Consider the following 24,781-nt stretch of genomic DNA (forward strand, 5'->3'; position numbering starts at 1 on the left):
TTTTGTCATTTCGCAAGGTATTGTTACGTTTGTCCGCAAAATCCCCCCAAAATGCAAAAAAAAATTATGGTGTGGTGAAGAGTCTGTTTAATTAAATTTTTCTGTCTCTTTTTAAAGTTGGAATCGTCGTTTTCTCTAGAGAAAAAGTGTTTGTTTCGGTTTTTATTTTCAACTGGGGTTTTGTTTCTGTATTTTGGTTTATTTAATTGCTCCTGAACGAAGTTCATAGCAATTATTGTAAACGTTTGTGTTTTTTGTTTTGCAAATTTTTCGCTTGACCGTTTTGACTTTTTGAGTGACTTTTACGCCCTTGACTTTTTGCGTTTCACGTGATCTAAAATTCTTTCTCAATAACAATTTCAAGCAGCTGAACTCAATTGGCGGCAATTTAATACTAAAATTCAATTGAAAAGTGCGCCTAAACTGGTGCCATTTTTCAGTTTAAATCTTAATAGTGGTATATGTTAACCTCTAATCTGGTTAATTGCTCTTGAACGCAGTTCATAGCAATTATTGTAAACGTGTGTGTCTTTTTTTTATGGAAAATTTTCGCTTGACGGTTTTGACTTTTCGAGTGACTTTTACGCCCTTGACTTTTTGCATTTCGCGTGATCTAAAATTCTCTCTCAATCACAATTTCAAGCAGCTGAACTCAATTGGCGGCAATTTAAAACTAAAAGTCAAATAAAAAGTGCGCCGAAACTGGTGTCATTTTTTAACTTTAAATCTTAATAGTGGTATATGTTAACCTCTAATGTGGTTATTTGAAGCCCACTATAGAACTTCTTAGTCCCATTTAAGCTACCCCTCCCCCCGACTGAAGCAGGCTGCAATTGATTAGAGCTCCCACTAGTCGTTCAAGAGCAATTCTTCCGACGTTTAGTCGGTTATGCTTAACTCTCTTTGCAAGTTCTTTTCATAAATCACTATTAATCTAAGATATCACTCTTATCCAAAATAGTTGTCTCTTGATTAATTATAGCAGCCCTCATCTTATCAGCCGGCTTTATAGCGCTCCTATTTTTTTTACAATCCAAGAATTGGATTGTATTGGTGCTCTGTCTTTTTTTGTAAGATGTTTTCACACCTTTTTTTCATGATTTTGAGCTTTCAAAACGGGAAAAACAGGTAAAGCTCAGCGGGCATCAAGTTTCATTAGAGGCCCTTAGCCGCGTTTAGTAGTTCTTCAGGTACTTAGAGTGGTGAAGCTACTGGGAAGGTCGTAATTCAAGGTTAAAAGGTCATTTTCAGAAGTTTTTGAGCCCAAAATCTTGCAATTTTTTCGTCTTTTTTCGGATTTTTTGTTGGACCAGTCTAAAATTGAGGTTTGTAGAGTTGGTAAAGTTCTTTTGCAAGACGTATTTACTTTTTATGGCCATTTTAAGAGCTATTTGTACTGCTACACCAAGCATAAACACAGTAACTTTTTATAATTTTTAAAATTCTTTCAAGTTTTTTCCGCTCTTTATGTCACAATAATAGGTTATTTTTTAGTTTCTATTTCTAATGGAATGGTTTTCAACTTCACAAATTTTACCAATTTTTTTGATAAAACTTGCAGTTTTTTCCAATTTTCTGACAATAATTGTCATTATTCAAGTTTTCCAGCTCCAGGGGGCAAGAAATCTCGTCTAGGATTTGCTAATAGTTAACTGCAAAATTTTTATTGTCTATGGCATAAGCCAATTTTTTCAAATTTTTAAAAATTGTTGTCAATTTTTAGGTTTCTCTAACCTGAACAGCCAAAACATTTCCTTTAGGTTTTGATAATAGGTTACTGCATAGCTTCTAGTGGTAATGGGGATTTTGTTTCACGATTTTATTATTACAAATTTTAGCGATTTTCAAATTGTAATTTTTTCTTTGACTTCCTGAAATTTGTCTTTTTCCTCAGTGGGCAGGGGTTTGCTGCTATTGAGCTTTCTAGTATGTTATTGCAGAGTTTCTAGTGGCAACAAAATAGATTTCTGTTTTTTTAGATTGCAAATATATGTAATTTTTTAAATAAAGCTTGCAATTTAAATTTTTTTGATTGTTTTCAAGTTTTTTGAATTTTATTGTCATTTTCTGAGTTTAACTATCCTTTTTGGCCAACGAAACTTTTTAAATGTTGCAGATGAGTTACAAGACAGAACTCCACAGAGAAAAATTGAGTTTGAACATTTTTTCCAGATATTTTTGAAAAATATCTTTAAAGTTTTCTTTTTAATTTGAAGCATTTTTCGCATTTCTTTTTGAAGCATTTGTCATTTTTTTTCGAGATTATCTACCTTTAGTGTCAAATTAATCTCTCTCAAGTCTTCTGCGGGAGTTAATGACTATATTGCAGTGTGTCATAAATGGCCTCCAGGTTAAAAGCTTCAAGCGTTTTAGGAATAATTGTTTATTTTTGTTTAGTTTGATTCTTTTATTTTCTCAACTTTCGAGATTTCGTATTTTTAGCTGGGATTGTTCAATTGATCTGCTGGTCAGGTACATTAGGCCTGTTTTTCATTCAATTCCTTGGATTGTATTTCAAGACTTGTCCTGCTATGTTTTTTACTTCGTCGAACTTTTTCTCGCTTTACTTTTTTGCCGCTTTTTCGACATTTTGCATGAAATCTTTTTGACTTCTCTAGGCTAGTTTCACTCGTCTGTCATTCTGATCAAAGTCCTTTTAAACAACAGCTGCTCAGCAAAGCAATTCAAAATGAAGAGAGTCAGTTTACAAAAATCAAAATCAGAAATAGAAATGGGATAAACCCATAAAGCCCATTTTTAGATGCCCGGTACTTGAACTTTGTTCTCATAAGTTTTAGTTACTATCTATAATGCTTATTGGTATTCATACTAGACCCTGTAGCCTCTCACTGAGAGATAGGAGTATGTTCAACTACCAAATGAGATCAAAATAAATCGCACTTAAAAATGTTTTTGTACAAAAATCAATTTTTGTTGATATTTTCTTTTCTTTCAATCCCAATATAGTTATGGGAATCAACGGCGGCTATTTTCCGGCAATCTGCTGAGTATGGTTTCTATTTTGATATTCTGAACTGTGATTTGTTTTCGTAAACGAGTCATAAGAAAGTCGGTTCAATAAGGTTTCTCGTTACAGTTGATTCTTGTTCTTTTGTTTTTCTTTGTTTTAGTGTATGCATTTATGTTTTATGCACTTCTGATCAAGCTAATAAATAAATTAGACTGTGTAAAGCCAAAAAAACCATGTTATATAACCAATTTTTAAAATGGTAAACATTTTAGAACCAAAATTTACTCTCAGATTATACGTTTTTAAATACTATTTATTTACAGTTCTTAGCAGATTAAATATAGTTTATTGTCCCGTGGCTCTTCAATCGTCTGAGATAATCCAACCCATATAATTATATAGCTGACTTATTCAAAAAATATAAACTCTCAATTGAAAGAGCTGAAAACTTTATGGAACTACAAACATATACATTAAATCAAACACCACTCAAACTAAAGCACTTTATCAAAAATGAATTGACAGGTAGACGTGAACAAGTTTCGTTTTATAGACAACGACTTGTCAAAACTTAGCAGTTTAAAATGGTTTTCAAAATGCTTCTGTCTAGAGCTGAGTATGTACTTCGCGATTTTATATGTCTGCAACTAGTAAATTTTGTTCAAAAACTGTAGACACGAAGTGGGGTATTGTTAAACATGCTTTTTATGATTGTTTCGTGATTTATTTTTATATGGCTGATTTCATTTCACAATTTATAAAAAGTTAAACATGAACTAAAATCTTGGAGACGTTACAAAACAGTGTCGAATTTTTTCCCAAAAAACATGTAAAATTAGAAGGGTAATCGGGGGAATTTTAGCCATTTCCTTGTAACGGCTGCTCTATTTGTGTTTCACAAAGAAAGTTTTACACCGCCCAGTTCGTTCTGAGTGGTCACAAAATCTATCCGGATACTTCGTTTGTGCAGTTTGCTTTTGTAACTGTATATCCGTTCTGCTGTACTTACCGTTGCATTAGCTATTTTAGTTCGTAACTATTCGCTGATTTTAGTTTTTTCAACTATCAATTTGAACTGGATTGCTACAGATCACACAATACGGGATCTCTTTATGTATACCAGTTCAATCCGATAGAAAAAACAAGTCGAAGACAAAGATATATGTCTAAGACCTGTTTGTGCAAAAATATTTAAATTTAAACTTAAGTTGGCTTTTGCTGTTGTACTCACAAGTTGAGAATACCAGAAGTTGGGGTTGTAACAGTTGAATTTCAGCTCCAATAATTCGTTGATGCAAGACACAGTAACAGAATTTACTGCTCAAGAATAATATTTTGAATACAAGATACAGTAACACTTTACTGCTCAGGATATTTCTAGTTCAAGACACAGTAACACGTTATTTAATGCTCAAGACAATTTGTTTTTGCAATATTTTGCCGAGTTATACTTTAAGCCGTTTTTTGCGGCTGCTACGTTGAGTTCTCTGTGTTGCTTTTTGTTATTTCCCCCTTTACTCTTTTTTCTCACGTGACGAACTGTAACTAGAACTATAACTATAACTATTAAATGAGTAGGACAACAGAAAGTGTTTTGTTTCTATTTTCCCGCCTACGCAAGCTTAGCGAGCTCAGCTCCAACATTCCTCTCAAAACTCTAACATCATTTTGGGGGGTAATTCGGCGCAAGAGTCGGGGTATTTGGGGGGGGTGGTGGTGCAAGAGTAGGAGGTAAAATGATGCAAGAGTAGGGGGTAATGGTGAGTAAAATGATGCAAGAGTAGGGGGTAAAACCATGCAAGCGTAGGGGAGTAGGGGGTCCATTACCCCCTCACTCTTGCCCCGTTTACGCCCTGCATTTGCTTTTACCTCCATTGTTGCAGAGTGACAGCCTTGAACCCACAAATTCTGTCCCCTGATCTAATTCGCCTTAGCCCTCAGACTACCGATGCTTGCTCAATACTACCCTTCCCATGTATATGAATTGCTAATTTTTTCCCTCACTCTTACATCATTTTACCCCTCTAAAATTACCCCCAATCTTACATCTGTCTGGGGGATGTAATATTTGGGGGTAAAGCCTAAAAATCCCCCCATACTCCCCATAATCGCCTTATTCTACATCTTCGACAACCATATCTTAAATTCAAAAATTACCCCTTACTCCGCATTACCTCTAGCCTTACATCGTTTTATGTCTCTAGAATTAACCCTTAATCTTACATCTTTTTGGAGGTTAAATTTTTTTTGGGGGGTGTAAAGTTTGAAAATTCCCCCTCACTCCCCATTACCTCTGTTGCGGCTGCTCAAGAATCTCAGCGGAACCGATATATCACAGCCTGGTTCTCGAGTTTTACGCCAGCCTGGTTCTTCACTGGGTTCGATTGACTAACGATTTCGCAGAAATAATTAGTCGCTCGGACGTATTTGAAGGACTGTAACTTTAATTTTGTTGATTGAAGTTAAGAAAATCCTTAGTGATAGTCTATGTTCAATCTCGTGCTGATGTTTGTAAGGCTTCAACCAGTGTTAGTAATGTTGCTAACTTCTCGGTAAGTAAGCTCAACTAACTTAGAACTCGCAAGATCTTAAGATCTAGCAAAACTTAGCAAAAAAGACTAAAGTTGTTAAAGAATCAAATTTTAGTCTATCTGAGAGCCAACTGCTCTTGGTAACAGTTTCTAATGGTTCTAAAAACAATACTGTTTCACTATTCAAACAATTGGGTTAAATTAAATAATCAAATAATTATTATTTATAACATCATCACTACTTGTTTCTGATTGGTTAATCAAGAAAATGATTTAGGTCATTGTTTACATAGTAAATGTCAAATTACTGCAATATTTACATTTGTTGACATAAGCACAGATGGTTATTACGCGGCTGTGAATGCCTCGAATAAACGGTATTTCACCTTTAATGGTCATCTAAAGTATCATAGAATTAACAATTAAGGAAAATTAAAAATAAATAACAAAATATCGAAAAATGCCAATTTTGCACCATATAAGTGCTAATAGCCACACTTGTGGGTCTGATGCAATAACGTTCGTTGGGTCCATGGATAGCTTAGAGGTAACCCTAACCGTATGCCATAGCCTCGGGTTGCTCGGATTTTGCCTTCCCAAAATCGGGGGGTGTACAGATTTTCGGTCCCAACTTGTAAAATTTTTCAATTTTGAACCTTTTTGAGTTTTGTTAAATTTCAAGTTTTTTCAGTTTCAAGAGTTATTTCTTGCTTTTTGATGGCTTTTGTGGCTCATTTGAAGTGGCGACAACATCGCCGGCCCTGTTTTCGATCTCGGAAACACCATCGTAGAATAGTGGCGCTAACTTCACGACTGGCCGGTTTAGCTCTCCATGTGCCATTTTGACTCTCGCTGATCTCACAACTCCGTCGTTGCCAGTGAAGATTTCAATGATTCGTCCAAGTTTGCATTCACAGCGTTTCACAGAGTCATCTACTAGCCACACTATCTCGCCTTCTTTCAGGTTTCGCACATGTTCTTTTGACCACTTCGATCTCTGGTTCCATTGTGGAAAATATTCACGAGTCCATCTTTTCCAGATCATGTCGGCAAGAGCTTGAGCCGTTTTGAAATATTTTCTCAGGTCATGGTAGCGTTCACTGGATGGCATGAAAGGTGCACTCGCGTTTTCTCGTCCTAGCAAGAAATGATTAGATGTGAGTGCTGTCGAATCTTCAGGGTCGTCACTTACTGCTGTCAGGGGTCTTGCGTTGAGAGTCTGCTCTACAAGACACATTGTTGTGCTGAGTACCTCGTCGGTGAGGCTTATATTGTCCAAGATTGCAATCATGACCTTCTGGCAACTTTGAACCAGTCTTTCCCAGATTCCACCAAAGTGAGGAGCTCCGGGAGCATTGAATTTCCAAACAATCTTTTTCTGTGCTAAGTCACTCTCAATCTTTGCTTTGTCCCACTCGATCATGAATGATTTCGGCTCATTGGCTGCTCCAGCAAAAGTTGTTCCGTTGTCACTGATGATGGTACTTGGGTAGCCACGTCTTGCAATGAATCTTGTCACTGCAGCTAGACATGACTCGGTGTCCAATGACCGTGCGACTTCGATCTGTACTGCTCTGGCTGTCAGGCAAGTGAAAAGGCAGCACCATCTCTTCAAGGTACGTTGTAGGAACTTGACTTCAAAGGGTCCGAAGTAGTCAACTCCGGTATGGGTGAATGGGAACACATGTTCATCAAGTCATTCTCGGGGTAGATCCGCCATCGGTGGGTGAATTGGGTTGGCATTCCTGTGTCTGCATTTGATGCATCTCGACTTGATTTTTCTTAATGCATTTCTCAGCCCGACGATCCAGTATTCTTGTTGGAGCATGTTTCTCACGTACTCTGTGTCCTCATGTAGGTTGTCTCGATGTGCTTTCTCCAACAGAAGTTGTACAACTGGATATTTTGCTGTTAACAATATTGGATGTTTTGCATTGTAATCAAGGTTTGAATGCTTCAGTCGGCCTTTCACTCTAATTCTTCCATCTTCCTCTATGAAGGGTGACAATTTGGCAATGTTTACAGTTTTGGAGATTTCTTTGCTGTTTGCTATAGACTTCGAAACATTCGGGAAGCTTTCGTTTTGAACAAATCGAAACAATATTTGGTCTGCTTGATGAATTTCGTCTGCTTTGAGGGTACCCTTCTGCTTTGCCTTGAACCTCATGCAGTAGGCAATGAAGTTTCTAATTTGGTGGAAGGTACTGTATCGTCTCCAGTCAAATAGTTGTTCTAGCTTTGCTTCTGTTGCTACAGTACTCGTATTTTGATCACGTTCGAGTTCGTTCACTTGGCACCACGGCTTTGACCAATTTTCTTCATCTGCCTGGAGCCCTGCCGGCCCGTTTAGCCATACGGACTCCTTGAGGCCTTCGATGGACATTCCTCGGGTTCCAATGTCGGCTGGGTTTTCGACACCTTTGATGTGTCTCCATTGATCCATCGATGAGTTTTCCAGTATTTCCGCTGCTCTGTTCGAAACGAACACTTGTTGTTTCTTGTGCGCTGCCCGTAGCCACTGTAGCACTGTTGATGAGTCGGTCCAATGATAGATTTTGTCAATTCTGACATCAAGTTCCTTGAGTATCTGCTTTCTGAGACGAACTCCGTAGACTGCGGCTTGAAGTTCTAGTTTCGGTATCGTCATATGTCTGATGGGTGCCACACGGCATTTCCCTGCCACATAGGTGAGTTTCAACGTTGCTATGTCTTGCAGATATGCCACGATGCACATCGCTTCCTCTGATGCATCTGTAAAGATGTGAATTCTCAGGTTTGTGCATCCGTTTTCAAAATAAAGTCGATTTTTTGACATCGTTCTTATTTCTCTCAACTCAGAGCACCAATCACTGAACAGTTTTGAGTGTTCTGCTGACAACTATTTACCCCATGCTTGTCCCATTGATGCCCAAATGCTTTTGAGTAGGAACCGCATTCTTATCGTGAAAGGTGAACATATCCCAAGTGGGTCGAACAGTGCTGAGACAAAGGATAGGACAATTTTCTGAGTTATTTTTGCTGGAACTTCTTGCTCAGTTCCACGGCAGACTATGAGACTATCTGTGTCTACATTCCAGTTGAGTCCTAGGATTGAAGATGATTGTGGTTCTGCTTCGAAAGATTTCACAACTTTCGTTGACCTGTCTGTCTCTGGGATCTGTGACTTGACTTCATCGTCACATGTTATCCTTTTCGTCCATTTGAATCCACCTTTGTTAAGGATCTCTCTGACTTTCTGGTAGATTTCAATCGCTTCTTGAGGGGTTCTGACTGACTTGAGGAAGTCGTCCATGTAGAAATTTCGCTGAACCGCTTTGACAAGATTTTCGTCTTCTTTCGCGTCATCTTTCGCCACTTGGTGCAAAGCGTAATTTGCACAAGTCGGCGAGCTCTTCGCCCAAAAACGTGTCTTGTGTACTCATAGACTTCAATTCTCTGCTCTGGATTTTCTCTCCAGAGAAATTGTAAACATCGGCTGTCATCGCCCGGGACAGCAACTTGAAGAAACATTGCTTCTATGTCGGCTGATAAAGCTATTTGGTGTTCTCGGAAGCGAAAAATAATTCCGATCAGACTCTGCAGCAGGTCTGGCCGAGGTAGAAGTTTGTCATTTAGGGCTACACCTTGATACTTTGCTGCTGCGCTGCACACTCTTCTGACTTTTTCGGGTTTGTGCGGGTTTATGACGGGATGGTGTGGTAAATACCATTGCAGTTTGTCTCTGGTTTCATTCAGTTCAGCTTGATCTACTTTCCGAACGTATGCAGCGTTGAAATCCGTGTCAATGTTTTCCTGATAGCGCTTTCGTAGCGTCTCGTCTTTCTGTAGGCGTCGCTCTAGGGACTTGAGTTGCCCCATTGCAGAGTAGAAGTTGTTCGGTAACTTCACTTCGTCCTCTCGCCACAAAAGTTCTACTTCATATCTTTCACCGTTGAATTGCGTTGTTTGCTCCAACGTCTTGATTGCTTGTTGCTCTTCCTTTGAATGTCCGGTGACATCGCAGTTTGAAGCGTAGGACTCGATATCCCACCACTTACTCAACTGGTTTGCTAATTTGTCATCTGCAATTGATGTTGCTGTTGTGGCAAGAGTTGCTGCCTACTTCGCTAGTAGCGGACCACTTAAGGCCCAGCCAATTTTTGATTTCACTGCCCATTGTGCAGTTTTGTCTTCTGGCTTCTTGAATTCAAAAGGGTGATGAATATCGTAACAATCTTGTCCAAGAATTTATTGAACATCGTTTAGATTGTAGCTCTGACTTGGCAAGTTCCTCAGATGTGGGTAGCGGTCTTTCAACTCTTGCAGCTCTACAATCTGGTCACCCAATTTCAGTTTTTCGTGAACGTTGAATTGCACTGTTGTCAAGGGTCGAGGATTCTCATGCGCTGAAACAGCTATCGGCACTATTTCCGTCTTGACATCTTGTGATCCGTGGATCCCTGCTACTGATAAGGACGCTTTTTGGCCTTGAAGTTGAAGATCAGACACCACTGATTTGTCCACAAATGAGATTGAGGATCCCGAATCACACATTGCTAGTACATTTAGGCTTAAGTCTTTTTTTGTCAGCTTGATTCGTACCACTGGGAGTCCTCCTTGGGTGATGTTAGTTGCTACTGCAGTTGTAGCATCTGAGACATTCTTTGTAGTTTCTTTTTTCGGTAGTTCGCTGTGCAAAAGCCTATTGTGCCGCCTTCCACAGCTGGGTACACTGCATGTCCTGCTTCTGCAGTCCTTCGACATGTGACCAAGTTTCAAAGAATTGAAACAAAGTCGGAGCTTCTGGACATGCTCTCGTCGTTCATTTACTTTCATTGATTTGAATTTTTCACATGTCCAAATGAGATGTTGTCTGTCTTTGAAGGGACATTCGAAATTCTTGCGTTTGCTTGACTCTTCAGCGTTTGAAGCAAAGGTACTCGTCTTCGGTTTATCACGGCTTCGAAATTTGTTTCTGTCGAACGACGAGTTCGTCTGTGCTAACAGATTCTCATGAATTGCAGCTTTGTAGGCAAGCCACCCTTTGAAAACAATCAGGTTGCCTCTCAGTAGTCGACGATCTTGCATATACTGCAACCACTGTTCTCTCAGTTGAGGAGAAAATTTTCTCGTTGTTGACATCTTGTGATCCGTGGATCCCTGCTACTGATAAGGACGCATTTTGGCCTTGAAGTTGAAGATCAGACACCACTGATTTGTCCACAAATGAGATTGAGGATCCCGAATCACACATTGCAAGTACATTTAGGCTTAAGTCTTTGTTTGTCAGATTGATTCGTACCACTGGGAGTCCTCCTTGGGTGATGTTAGTTGCTACTGCAGTTGTAGCATCTGAGACATTCTTTGTAGTTTCTTTTTTCGGTAGTTCGCTGTGCAAAAGCCTATTGTGCCGCCTTCCACAGCTGGGTACACTGCATGTCCTGCTTCTGCAGTCCTTCGACATGTGACCAAGTTTCAAACAATTGAAACAAAGTCGGAGCTTCTGGACATGCTCTCGTCGTTCATTTACTTTCATTGATTTGAATTTTTCACATGTCCAAATGAAATGTTGTCTGTCTTTGAAGGGACATTCGAAATTCTTGGGTTTGCTTGACTCTTCAGCGTTTGAAGCAAAGGTACTCGTCTTCGGTTTATCACGGCTTTGAAATTTGTTTCTGTCGAACGACGAGTTCGTCTGTGCTAACAGGTTCTCATGAATTGCAGCTTTGTAGGCAAGCCACTCTTTGAAAACAATCAGGTTGCCTCTCAGTAGTCGACGATCTTGCATATACTGCAACCACTGCTCTCTCAGTTGAGAAAGTTTTCTCGTTGTTGAACTTAGCCCTGCTTCTGCTTCTAGGTCTGATGTGTATCCAAGTTGAGTCAAGGTGTTCACTACATTTGTAACCACATTTGCAAATCTGACGATGCTCGTAGAATCGTCGTGTCGAATTGGAGGATGAGTATGTATTTTCTTGAATCGAGCGTTGACTATGACATCTGATCTGCCATACTTCTCACAGAGTATATCCCAAGCATGATAGTATGATTGCGAGTTGAATCCCATTCCCGATATTGCTGCTTTTGCTTGACCCGTGAGACTGGTCTTGAGGTATTGCATCTTTTCTGTATTGCTGATTGGCTTTTGATGAACAACAGCATCAAAGAGACCTGACCACTCTGGCCACTCCAGAGGATCTCCTGAAAACTCAGTCAGTTTTAGTTTTGGCAAGCCACTGGCACCACTGCTTGGTACTGGTTGGTAGATGACTTGAGGAGTGGTGTGATTCATTGTGCTCCTGTTTCTGCTCTCGGCAGACCTGTTTCGAGAGTTGTTAATGGGACTCTGACTCATGTTTCTAGTTTGAACTGCTGATGTTCCCTGCTGCTGAAACGTCGTCCTTGTCAACGGCGGCGCTGGTGGGTCCGTTACTCAAATTGGTTTACCGACTTCTGTTTTCTTGAGAATGCTCGGTTCTGTCAGTTGCGTTGAGAAAAGTCTTTCGCCTGGTTGGAACAGCGGGGTAGTTTTCGGGTAAGTGCTGAAACGTTTGTCAGCTGTCCTTGATGACATTCGTTGGAGGGTCGATAACAACATTTGGAGATAGTGGCCGTCTAGGAACAGACTGTTGAGCCACTGATTCTGCCCACCCGGCTGTTCTTTCGTGATTTCGTTTTGATCCAACACTTTCTATCTCATCTGCCACTGATCCAGACGCTCTCGAGCTTCCTTTGGTCAGCTCAAGTTTCATACGTCTTTCTTCTTCTTCCTCCTCTGCTCTCTTTCTTTCGTTTTCAAGTGTTCGTTCATGCTGTCGAAGACGCAGTTCAGCTTCTTGTTGTTGCATCTTTAGACGTAACTCTTTTTCTTGTTGTTGTTGTTGTAAACGTAACTCTTCTTCCTGGCGACGAAGTTCTATTTCTTCACGCTCCTGCTCTAACTCCAACTGGCGCTCTCGCAGTCGATGCTCTGTTTCTTTCTTTGCTTTCAGGTTTTCGAGCTCCATTTCTTCGATCTGTCGCCTTTTTGATGATCGTGAGTTGGCGATACTGGGTTGTTTTCTGCTTCCATGTGTAGCAGAATGCTTGGAAGAGACCTCATTGTTCTCCGCACCGTTTTCTATTGCTCCAGTTCCTGTATCAATTACAGTTTACTTGTTTGGGTCTTTGTCACCAGTCGACGTAGTTGACACTAACAATGTTTGGTTTCCACAATCCTTGCTGAGCCTGTACTGTTTGGTCAGGTCCTGATAGTGACTCCTAGCTTTACTGAAATTCGCAAACCCATGGGGACAACTTTCTGTCTTCAATATTCGAATAGCTTCTGCGCAAATTTCATCTCGATTTTCTAATAACCGTTCCGCCTGATCGCACAATATTTGATTTTCGGAGTCGCTTAAATTTTCTGATTTCAGTTTCTTTTCGACTTCTACCAATTCGTTCTCGATGGGAACAGAATCTTCCAATATATTGTACCATCGCAATGTGTCTTTCCAGTAGTGGACGACTACTGCGCGACAATCTTCAATATCTTAAAAGACTAAATTGTTAAAGAATCAAATTTTAGTCTATCTGAGAGCCAACTGCTCTTGGTAACAGTTTCTAATGGTTCTAAAAACAATACTGTCTCACTATTCAAACAATTGGGTCAAAGTAAATAATCAATTAATTATCATTTATAACATCATCACTACTTGTTTCTGATTGGTTAATCAAGAAAATGATTTAGGTCATTGTTTACATAGTAAATGTCAAATTACTGCAAGATTTACTTTTGTTGACATAAGCGCAGATGGTTATTACGCGGCTGTGAATGCCTCGAATATACGGTATTTCACCTTTAATGGTCATCTAAAGTATCATAGAATTAACAATTTAGGAAAATTAATAATAAATAACAAAATATCGAAAAATGCCAATTTTGCACCATATAAGTGCTAATAGCCACACTTGTGGGTCTGATGCAATAACGTTCGTTGGGTCCATGGTTAGCTTAGAGGTAACCCTAACTGTATGCCAGAACCTCGGGTTTTGCCTTCCCAAAATCGGGGGGGTGTACAGGTTTTCGGTCCCAACTTGTAAAATTTTTCAGTTTTGACCCTTTTTGAGTTTTGACAAATTTCAAGTTTTTTCAGTTTCAAAAGTTTTTTCTTGCTGTCTGATGGCTTTTGTGGCTCATTTGAAGTGGCGCCAACAACCTCCCTTTTTTTACATCGTTTTAGCCCGGATATTACCCCTAATCTTACATCTTTTGGATGGTAAAATCTAACAATTCCCCCCTTACTCCCCATTACACCTTTATCTTACATCATTTTACCACCTAAAATTACCCCCTAATCTTTCTGCTGGGGGTATTTTTTGTGGGGGGAGAATCTAACGATCCCACTTACTCCCCATTGCCCCCTTATCTTGCATCGTTTTACCCCCTAGTCTTACATCTTTCTGGAAGGTAATTTTTGGGGTGTAAATTATAAAAGTTCCCCCTCACTCCCCATTACCCCCTAATCTTACATAGTTTACCCCCAAAATTACCCCCTAATCTTTTATCTTTTTTGGGGGTAAAATCTATAAATTCCCTCCACTACCCCCCATTACCCCTAATCTTTTATAGTTTACAAGTTTTTGCTCTAAATGTTCTAAAATCAGATTGTATGCTGACATATGCATCAAGTGTCTGAGACCTTCTGACAAGCACCGAAAACCGCTAGTTTCAAGGTGTTCCTTAGTAATTAGGAAATTTAAAATCTTGCAAAAATCTCTAGCTCTTCCATTTTTCTTGCAAAATTCTTGGAAGGATTGATTTCTTCTTCAAGAATCTTGCAAGATTTTGAATCCAATTGTTTTTAGCTGCAGGGTTCAGGGTCCTCGTCGACCTAAAAAGGTGAATAATAAAACATGAATTAGCTAATATAAAGTCGGTCTCAAGAATTTCGAAGAGTTCACCCATTTCTTTTTTTGGAGATCTAAATTCAATTTTTGATGGAAAATTGATTTAAAAAATACAAACAGTTGCTACTGGTTAATTAAATTTGAACTCAAAAATAATAAATTTTAATCGATTAACTGTTATTACAATCGTCTCTTAACTAAAAAATTTTACATGCAAACTTCTTGTATGGTAAAAATTGGCCCTGCAGAGTTTCGGCATTTTGACATTTGTATGTTCGTGTTTTAATGAAACTTTGGCACTGAGAGGGAAAAAGTTTCAGTAGGTTTCACTTTTTATCATTGATTTTGTTCTAATGATGATGAGCTGAAATTCATTGCAGGTTTCCACATGACCAAAGTGCGGATACCCCACGAGTACCCGGAGGGAAATATCCGATTGGGGATTCAGCAGGGTCTCACCCTCACCCGACTTCACATGTCTGTCGAGTTCGAACAAGCATTCCAATTCTGCTTCAACAATTCAGTCCCTAGAGTCGCTGTAATTCTTTCCGCTCCTCGGAAGTTCCTCAACGAGGTCCAATTCCTCTGTCGGTCATGGAGCAAGAAAGGAGTCAAGTTTGACCTTCATGTTGAGAGTTTGACCTTGTAATTTGAGGTCATAAAAACAAATATGTAGCACTGTAGTTATAAGTAGGTCTAGCCAGCGCTAAAGTCTTTAATGGTTAGGTGACTCTGCTCTTGAAGTCACTGAAAACTTCCGGCGTTTAAGTCAGAATTTCGAAGTGACTTCTGCAGAATCACGTAACCGTGATGAAAACACGGAATGCGCACGTTTTAAAATGACGAAAGTCGACGGAGGTCAACTTCTGGCTAAGTAGGAACTTCTGGCATTTTAAATTCGGGCACTGCAGACTTTTGGCATTTTAAAATGTGAACTTAAGTGTTTTAACCAGTGCTGAAATCTTGAATCAGCACTGTTTCATAGGGGAAAATCAGCGGAGATAGAGAAAACATTGTATCATTACGAACACGGTAGAGTCTATATTTGACAGGCTAATTAATATTGAAGATCAAAACTGAACTAATTTGCGGTAAGATCTAGACCAGCGCTAAAAGTTCCGCAAGTCTATTTTAATCTCTCTGAATTGGATCTTATAAATAAGCTAATAACTCTTAGCTTGAGTTAGATCTGATCAGAATTTCAGCCAACTATTTACTACTTATCCACTTATACAGTGAGACAGACCCAATAATTCATTGATGGAAATAAACTTGGAATTAGTACTGATTAGATGTGTTGAACTCTTCAATGAGACACCCCCCCCCCCCCTCCGCCTCCATTCTACAGCATTAGTTTTGACTATAAATCATCGATATCGTGTTAAGAACTTAATTTTTCTGGAATTGTTTCCGTTCCCTCCATTAGAGTTTATAACCATTTAAAGAAAATTAAGTGCGATTATAATTCCCGAATGCTAAAGTGTGTCTAAAAATGTCTATCAAATGATTCGGATACGGAAACAAGTCTAGTTTTCTCAGTTGCATTTTTTCCCAGTTGCGCAAGTTTTGCTGCAAATTCATGCCATTATTCTTTGTGTACGCAAATCACTATTCTTGAAAATAAATTATTTTGAATAAATATCCTCTTAGTAAATTCACTGTTCCCATTGTCCAAAAATGTGTACTTCATTTTAGGAATTAATTATACTAAAAACGTTTGTAATTGGTATAAAAAATGCGTTTTTAATACAACTGTCTGACAATTTCGCAGATTTTTGTTTACGTTTTCTACGCCTTAATTCCTACTGTAATTATAAAAAGAGACGAAAAACAGATTTTTGCAGGGTTGAAAAAACAAGTTTTTATTTTAGTGATTTCTCAGCTCTTAGTAGGAACGAGTTTAATTGACTTAAATTTTATGCAAATGTCTTTAAACAATCCCAAGCACTGCAAATCGACAATACCAAGGCAGGATTGTTGAACAGGGTCGAAAAGTTACAGCGGACTATAATATATCAACACATTTTCACATGTGTTTACGTTTTGTATTATTATTATTTACTTTTTGTGGACTTTCGCTTACAATCTACGTTTTGTCCATTTTAAGAGGCAAAATGCACCAAAAAAAATCGTGAGCTTTATTTTGTAGCGGCCTTGTCTCGTAACGTTTATGAATCAAAACGTCGTTGTTTTTATGAAATTAAAACCAGTCAAAAGATCAGCTTCTTAAAACGCCTAAAAATTAGTCCTGTACTTTGTCGGCCTATTGAAATTCTCTTTTGTTGTTTACCTTTTCTGCAGTTCATCTTCGGTTCAATTTCGCGAGCACTTCGAGATATCTTTTTTAATATGAAAAATAGAAATTTATTTTTTAGCGAAATAGTTGACAATGGCCAATGAGACCACGGCAAACAGCATTGGCCGTGCTGGGGGAACATCTAAAACGGGCTTTCCGAGAACAAAAGTTTTGTTGAGGGCGGAACAGTACTCTGTGATAGGCTGTAGCTAATATTTGAGACTGTTTTGAAAGTTAGGACTACTTTGTCAGGCCGTGACTTGCAAAACAGTTTAACCTAAAGCCCCTTTTCGAATTTAATTAGATACAAGATACGACTTCCCGGACCTACCTTCCATTACAAATCAGTACTGAATCATCATATTTTCATCATGTTTTTTGTTCTTCCAAGTTTTCTGATCATGACACTATTTGTTATGATCATGACACTATTCAGAACAAGATTCTGCTTTTGCAATTCTCAGCATGATTTATAACCTGACCTTTGGCTGTGAAGCATGATTTATAACCTGACCTTTGGCTGTCAAGCAAGATTTGTTTTGTTGAAATAAAAAGATAAAATACAGAAAATTTGATAGGGGCGTTGGGTCGTCATATTTATAAACCAGAACATCACTGATTTTTTAAAAGGAAAAACCACCTAAAGTTCAACTTTCTTAATATATTTTTTAAAATAGAAACTTAGATTCTCTATTTTTCGGTCTATTGTTTCTTTTTTGTTGTTTAGGATTTTCTGCTGATAATTTCCTGTCTACTTCCAGACATTTTTTTAAATAACGTCTCAATCAGAAAAAAAAAGAATCTAGTTTGCACCGGAGAAAAGTTGGGTTTTCATACAAAATTTTGGAGATTATGATAGTTTTTTTTTAAAAAAAAAGAATATATTGGGTCAAGGAGTTACCGAAATCCAGCCAAATTTGTCAATGGAGGCCCTCAGTGTATATAGAGTTGCAATCAGCGAAAACTTTGTTGTAGTTAGCTCACAAAACATCACATTTCTGATGTTTTCGTTTGGTATTGAGCGATTAACAAGAGTTTTAAAAATAGGTATTTTATGTAAAATCTACGCTAACAAACGTCATGATTATGTAAGATCCACAAGAAGAAATGCCAAAATATTTCAAGATTTACGTATAGAAACGCAAAGATACGGAAGTTAGATTCTGATTTATAAAGAATTCAGGGTTTCCGAAAACTAAAATGATATGATACAGTGATAGATAAGGCTGCAAGCATGCAGGTCAGTGCTTGGTTTCTTGCATTCAGAGGTGTAAACAATGCCAGAGCAACGCGTAGAAAAGCTAAATTTTTGACGATCTACGCTTAGAAACTCAAATTTATTTAAAGTCTACGCTTAGAAATGCAAAAATGTGAGGTCTACGCTTGGAAACGGAAAATAAGTGGTAGCAAGCGTTGAGAAGTTGACAAATTCACATTTTTTAAAGATAACTTTGCGGTGACTACGTTGATTTCATTTTCTTAAATTAAGCGCATACACCGCAAAATTTTGTAAACAAAAAATTGCGGTGAATTTTCTAATTTGTCAACGCCAGTTACCGCTTATCTTATATAATTTTGACAAAATTACCCGGCCCGGTTCTTTACATGGGAACAGGTTAAATGTACAACTGCAATTGATTTACCATATTCAATTTCCAGAATGAAAGAAAATCTGCTCAAAACTTTTAACTTTGTTCTCCTTCAGCACATTTTCAATTCTTTTGAAAAGCTGGTCGAGATTTAATAAATTATGTGTAAATTATTCAACAAAAATCGTTTGCTTGAACAAACTAGCTTTTGCCTGTAAATATTTTGAGCGTTGTTTTTAAATAATATCAGACTTTCTTTTACTCTGGTTTGTTTCGTATCCAAGCACTTGGTTGCTAAGAATTAAAGTGTTCTATATCGGCAAGACAAAAATTGTTTGTCGTCAACTTGTACTAATCGATTCAGCTACCTCATTTCTTTTTCATTCTTGATAATTTTAAGTAGCTTTGGTTGCGAATATTATTAACATTAGTTGGGTATTCATTTTGCATCGCCAGAATAAGTGAAACGTGAGGTGGGGTGACTTGTAAGAGAGCCAAAGTTAAAGGAGCCGATTGAAAGAGAGCCGAATATTTTTGAAAATTTTAGTCAAAAAATTGAGAAAATACCAGCTTTCTGAAATGAGAGTACCAAATTCTCAACCAATAAAAACCGAGTATTTGAGAGTTGAAATTTTAATGTTTTCTAGTAAAAGAAAATGAAGGCGAACTAATGAATAATTATCTTGAAACTATCCCGGCATGGCCATACCTCAACGAAGACTACGTACAACTGGATACGTGCAATAGAGCCGACATTTTGAAGCGCCGAAACCAGACTTGATATAAAAAGAGCCGAAAGCAAAAAGTTGCCTTTAATTACCCTAAATTGTTTGGTGATTAGCAAGAAAAATACTTCAGTGGTTAATTGGTCTCATTTTCGTTTGTGATAGTTTCATAACAGGTCCCATCAGCCGCTGAGGCATGGCCATGGCTTGCGATAATTTCACGATAATTATTTATTAATTCGCTTTCGATTTCTTTTACTAGAAATTATTAATTTTTCATTAATCAAGTACTCGGTCATGATTGATTGAGAATTTGGTAGTCTGATTTCAGAAGGCAATTTAATTGGCTGCAAAATATATCTTAATTTATCGAATAATAATTTAAATAAACTTTCGGGTCTCTTTCAATCGGCTCTTTTCACTTCGGCTCTCTTACAAGTCACCCGTACAACTATGCCGATGTAATACTATGCCGACATTTAAGAGTGCCGAAACTGAAACTGATTTTAAAAGTGCCGAAACTGCCAATACCAATTAATTATCAATTAAATGCTATCGGAATTTATTGGGCTCCAATATCGCTCCAAATATCTTGTCCTACTAAATAATAAAATCCAAAATCTCACCACTTAATGGTGATTGGTTCAGAATTTTTGCGCTCATTTCAGTTGAAGTGATCTGATTGGTTTAGAAATTTATCGGTAGAAAAATTGAAAACATTGGCTTATGGGACTTGATATGAAACTATCACAACCGAACATGAGACCAATTAACCCAATTAAGTACTTTTCTTGGTAATCAACTAACAATTTAGGGTAATTAAAGGCAACTTCTTGCTTTCGGCTCTTTTTAAATTAATTTTGTTTTCGGCTCTCTTTATACCCGGCTCTTTATAGCGTCGGCTCTCTTGCACGCAACCGTGAGGCGGTCATCTCTGGTTGATTCTCTGAAGGAAAACCATTAGCACACCGTGCCATTCGATTCCGCCGTCGATCATACTCAGATGTTCTTGAACCTGTATCTGTTAAGAGTAAGATGCGATTTAATCTTCCTCTGCTCCGACTATCGTTTGATTCTTCTGGGTTCATCGTGGGTTGACGAAACCCCCTACCTTTTAGCCCAAAACCAACTTTCATGGTCTCCAGTGGGTTTGACTAGAACTCAGTCAATGCTAGGGTCTCGGCCAGGGTTATGAGGTACAACATGAGGGGTACAAGTCCTGACAGAATTTTTTTCACAGAGTTCTGACCCCTCATTTACATAATAATTAAAAAAAATGTTACACAAAAATAAATCTGCATTTAAATTGTACAAATTGCAGCACAGCGATTGAATCTACACAAATATAACAAGAAAACACGCAGTTTATGGTAAATTAGCGGAATTAGTCCAAATGAACATTCTGTTAACTGAACTCTTGGTTGAGCACTTTGGTCACGCTGGGACGACGTTGTCTGTGGTTTGTGACTTGCAGCAGAGTTTGGCAGATGTCATGAATAGAATAACGGGCACAAAGGAGATTAAGATGAACGGGATTAGGGCGATAATCATGGCTCCAATCACCACCACAAATGGAAGCAATGCCAACTTTTTAGCAGCTGAAACATAAACAAATATTCGAACACGAACGCAATTTTTGAAATGCCACAACTCAGTGAAATGAAAGTTTAAATACTCTGATAAAAGCTTGATAGAATTCAAGAGACAAAGATATTTGCATAGAATTCAAGATCTTTGCATGTGTTTCAAGAATCCGGTTACTCTATCAAGATATTGATAACTCATTTGTCAGGATTTACTGTGAAAATTTAGTTTAACAAAATCTTATTAAGGTGTCCCAATGTTTGCCACAAAAGCAAGATCTTGCAGGTCTTGGCCGCATGAATTAAGCTTCGTTTCACTGGGTTTGCAGTAACTCTCGACGAGTGCAGATTTTCTCACTGACTTCATAAGATTAACCTAACCTAAAAATCAATTACACAGCAAAAATGTGGAAAAACTCCAAAAAAAACATACCCTTTCTCCATTATAGCCCATCCCTCAAACTTGATTTGTGGGACCAGAGCTAAAAACCTCCCTTACTCTAAATAAACTGTCATTGGGAAGCTTTTTAGGAAGTTGCCGTCCTAGTGGGCGCCGCTATTTTTAACCCCCCCCCCCCCCCCCCGTCATTTAAACCCGATTTAATAACCCCTATCTGTGATCCACCTGGGTTGCCCATGATACAACTTTCCTTGATTTCATACAAAGTCATATATGATTTCCCCGTAATCATACTAGTTTCATACAAAAAATTAAAATAGTTGTAAACCACTCTAATCGTAACAGCTATAACGCTCAATCGGTAAAAAATACACCAGAGTAACCCAACAATGAGTTCTTGAGATTCATTTTTCCCGGTAATCATACAAAGTCAAGATCTATAAGAACGTATGTCGGTTCTGGGACCTAGTCATACTGGTGCTAGGACAATAGATCGAAAGATAACAGATCGAAAGCAAAAATTGGGACAATAGATCGAAAATTAAATTAAGTTACGTTTTGGCCAATGAGATTTGAGCGCTCATTTATTATACAGCATATAACAAGTTCTGTTGTGATATTTTGTTCGGTTGTGATAGATTCATATCAAGTCCCACGGGCCGCTAAGGCATGGCCATGGCTCGCGAGGCATGGCCAGAATGTGGTAATTATATTGCAGCTCGCAGATAATGCTCAATTTCAACCAATAGGAATAGAGATTGATTTTCGATCTATTGTCCCAATTTTTCTGTTTTCGATCTGTTGTCCTTTCGATCTATTGTCCGGTCGGGTCGATCTTGTCGGGTTTTTTTTCCGAAACCGGTCCGGTCACCAGTCATACTCTACTCACTGTAAACTAGTGTCCTGACAGATGTTCTTTTGACTTTTGAGTGAGGGTAGAGTAGAGTGGGGCATCCTACTATGCTGTATTTGTCATAGTGGTCTCCCACTAACAGTCTGTAAGCCAGAGTCCAGTTGAATGCCTTGCCACACTTGTAGCAGAAGTCTGTCTTGCACCGAGAACACTTCATGTGTGTACAGCCACCGTCTCTCTGAATGTGGATCTAAATTATCAACACGCAAACTTCAACATTGATTGCTTCTGCGGACCTAACTCCAAGTAGGATCAATTCTGTTTTGCCCCCCCCCAGTGTTTTTACGGCCCCATGTACAAATTACATGATGTAATGTACCACGTTACTATGTAAAAAAGCACGTGCGCCTGGGGGCGTAAAAGATGGTGGTGGTCAAGCAAGCCGATAGACAAGCAAGCCGAATTTTGAAAATGAGGTCAAGTAAGCCGAAAAATTTTGGGATACCGGTATTTAATTGCTCTTGAACGAAGTGCATAGCAATTATTGTAAACGTGTGTGTCTTTTTACGACTCGAAGAGGAGTATTGATATTCTACAGGTTTTTTTTTAGCAGAAAGCAAGTTTGTTCATGACTTGAATTTTGACTTCTTTCTATTCGAGCTTTTACCTCCCTTTTGATTGTTGACTTCTCTTTTCGAACATTGGTCTTTAACAGTAGCTTAGCTTGTAATGTATAGTATTTAGGAACTGCTGGTAATGTTGAAGGTCAAGAGGTCATTTTGAGATTTTTTTGTTTCTATATAAGTCACCCCTAATTATCTAAACTACACCGCACAACCCCCCCCCCCCCACCTCCTATCCACCCCCCAACACCTTCCTACCCCAACCCCCTCTCCCACCTACCCCAAACTTACCCCGCACCCACCTACCCCCTCCCTTCACCTAGCTACCCCCAACTACCACACTACCCCAGCACTACCCACCTCCCCAACCTATCTACCCCCCTACACGTACCTACCCCCCCCCCGGAAACGTACCTCCCACAGCCCCACCAGCAGCACCTACCTGCCAGCACCTACCACACCTCTGAACTGAAAAAAAATTAACGCTTTTATGTTATATTGGTCTACTTTTTTGTTATTTCTAGTGTTTTTTTCGATATTCTGATTTTCTCCAAGTTAGGGTAGAGATTTTTTTGCACGACGATTTGAGTCGTTTCTGGTATTCTACCGGCTATGTTCCTTTAGCAGAAAGCAAGTTTGTTCATGACTTGAATTTTGACTTCTTTCTATTCGAGCTTTTACCTCCGTTTTTGATTGTTGACTTCTGTTTTCGAACATTGGATTTTAACAATAGCTTAGTTTGTAATGTATAGCAATTGGTAACAGTCTGTAATTCAAGGTGAAGAGGTCAATTTGAGAGAATTTGATCCCATTTAACTACCTACCCCCCCCCCCCCCCCCAAAAAAAAAATTACCCCCCCCCCCCCCCCCACGTACCTACCCCCCATAATTTGATAAAAGCTTGATAGAATTCAAGAGACAAAGATATTTGCATAGAATTAAAGATCTTTGCATGTGTTTCAAGAATCCGGTTACTCTATCAAGATATTGATAACTCATTTGTCAGGATTTACTGTGAAAATTTAGTTTAACAAAATCTTATTAAGGTGTCCCAATGTTTGCCACAAAAGCAAGATCTTGCAGGTCTTGGCCGCATGAATTAAGCTTCGTTTCACTGGGTTTGCAGTAACTCTCGACGAGTGCAGATTTTCTCACTGACTTCATAAGATTAACCTAACCTAAAAATCAATTACACATCAAAAATGTAGAAAAACTCCAAAAAAACCGTTCTCCATTACAGCCTCATCCCTCAAACTTGATTTGTGGGACCAGAGCTAAAAACCTCTCTTACTGTAAATAAACTGTCATTGGGAAGCTTTTTAGGAAGTTTCAGTTCTCGTAGGGGCCATTATTTTAACCCCCCCCCCGTCATTTAAACCCGATTTAATAACTCCTGTCTGCGATCCACCTGGGTTGCCCATCATACAACTTTCCTTGATTTCATACAAGGTCATATATGATTTCCCCGTAATCATACAAGTTTCATACAAAAAATTAATAATTAAAAATTAATAATAATAGTTGTAAACTACTCTAATCGTAACAGCTATAACGCTCAATCGATAAAAAATACACCAGAGTAACCCAACAATGAGTTCTTGAGATTCATTTTCCCCGGTAATCATACAAAGTCAAGATCTATAAGAACGTATGTCGGTTCTGGAACCCTTGTCTAGGGAACCTAGTCATACTGGTGCTTTCTAGGACAATAGATCGAAAAAATACAGATCGAAAGCAGAAATTGGGACAATAGATCGAAAATTTAATTGTTTAAGTTGCGTTTTGGCCAATCAGATTTGAGCGCTCATTTATTATACAGCATATAATACAGTCGACGACGGTACGTTCTGTTGTGATATTTGTTCGGTTGTGATAGATTCATATCAAGTCCCACGGGCCGCTAAGGCATGGCAATGGCTCGCGAGGCATGGCCAGAATGTGGTAAATATATTGCAGCTCGCAGATAATGCTCAATTTCAACCAATAAGAATAGAGATTGATTTCCGATCTATTGTCCCGATTTTTCTGTTTTCGATCTGTTGTCCTTTCGATCTATTGTCCGGTCGGGTCGATCTATTGTCGATCTATTGTCCGTGGGTTTTTTTTCCAAAACCCGTCCGGTCACCAGTCATACTCTACTTACTGTAAACTAGCGTCCTGACAGATGTTCTTTTGACTTTTGAGTGAGGGTAGAGTAGAGTGGGACATCCTACTATGCTGTATTTGTCATAGTGGTCTCCCACTAACAGTCTGTAGGCCAGAGTCCAGTTGAATGCCTTGCCACACTTGTAGCAGAAGTCTGTCTTGCACCGTGAACACTTCATGTGTGTACAGCCACCGTC

The 24,781-nt window shown here is 38.6% G+C and overlaps 2 protein-coding genes across 5 annotated transcripts in view; one reads left to right on the top strand and one right to left on the bottom strand.

Annotated features, from left to right (window-relative positions):
* The window catches only part of LOC142344792 (uncharacterized), a 58,941-nt gene extending 43,688 nt beyond the window's left edge, over nucleotides 1-15,253 (top strand). For all 3 annotated transcript variants that reach the window (XM_075396740.1, XM_075396748.1, XM_075396758.1), the window contains one exon: nucleotides 14,751-15,253. In XM_075396740.1, the coding sequence (XP_075252855.1) occupies nucleotides 14,751-15,019 (269 nt within the window). In that variant the 3' untranslated portion in view covers nucleotides 15,020-15,253. The remainder of the gene's footprint in view (nucleotides 1-14,750) is intronic.
* A 5,004-nt stretch (nucleotides 15,254-20,257) lies between these two features.
* LOC142344805 (E3 ubiquitin-protein ligase RNF217-like) lies at nucleotides 20,258-24,781 on the bottom strand. 2 transcript variants are annotated; one of them, XM_075396782.1, is made up of 2 exons: nucleotides 24,583-24,781; nucleotides 20,258-20,578 (listed from the first exon to the last, which is right to left on the bottom strand). In XM_075396782.1, the coding sequence occupies exons 1-2, from the start codon at nucleotides 24,761-24,763 to the stop codon at nucleotides 20,415-20,417; spliced, it is 345 nt and encodes a 114-aa protein (XP_075252897.1). In that variant the 5' UTR covers nucleotides 24,764-24,781; the 3' UTR covers nucleotides 20,258-20,414. The 2 variants fall into 2 exon arrangements, with proteins under 2 accessions (XP_075252897.1, XP_075252887.1); XM_075396772.1 differs by lacking the exon at nucleotides 24,583-24,781 and adding an exon at nucleotides 21,853-22,085.

The sequence above is a fragment of the Convolutriloba macropyga genome, chromosome 1 (assembly GCF_964194025.1).
Source record: "Convolutriloba macropyga chromosome 1, txConMacr16.3, whole genome shotgun sequence".
NCBI lineage: Eukaryota > Metazoa > Xenacoelomorpha > Acoela > Convolutidae > Convolutriloba > Convolutriloba macropyga.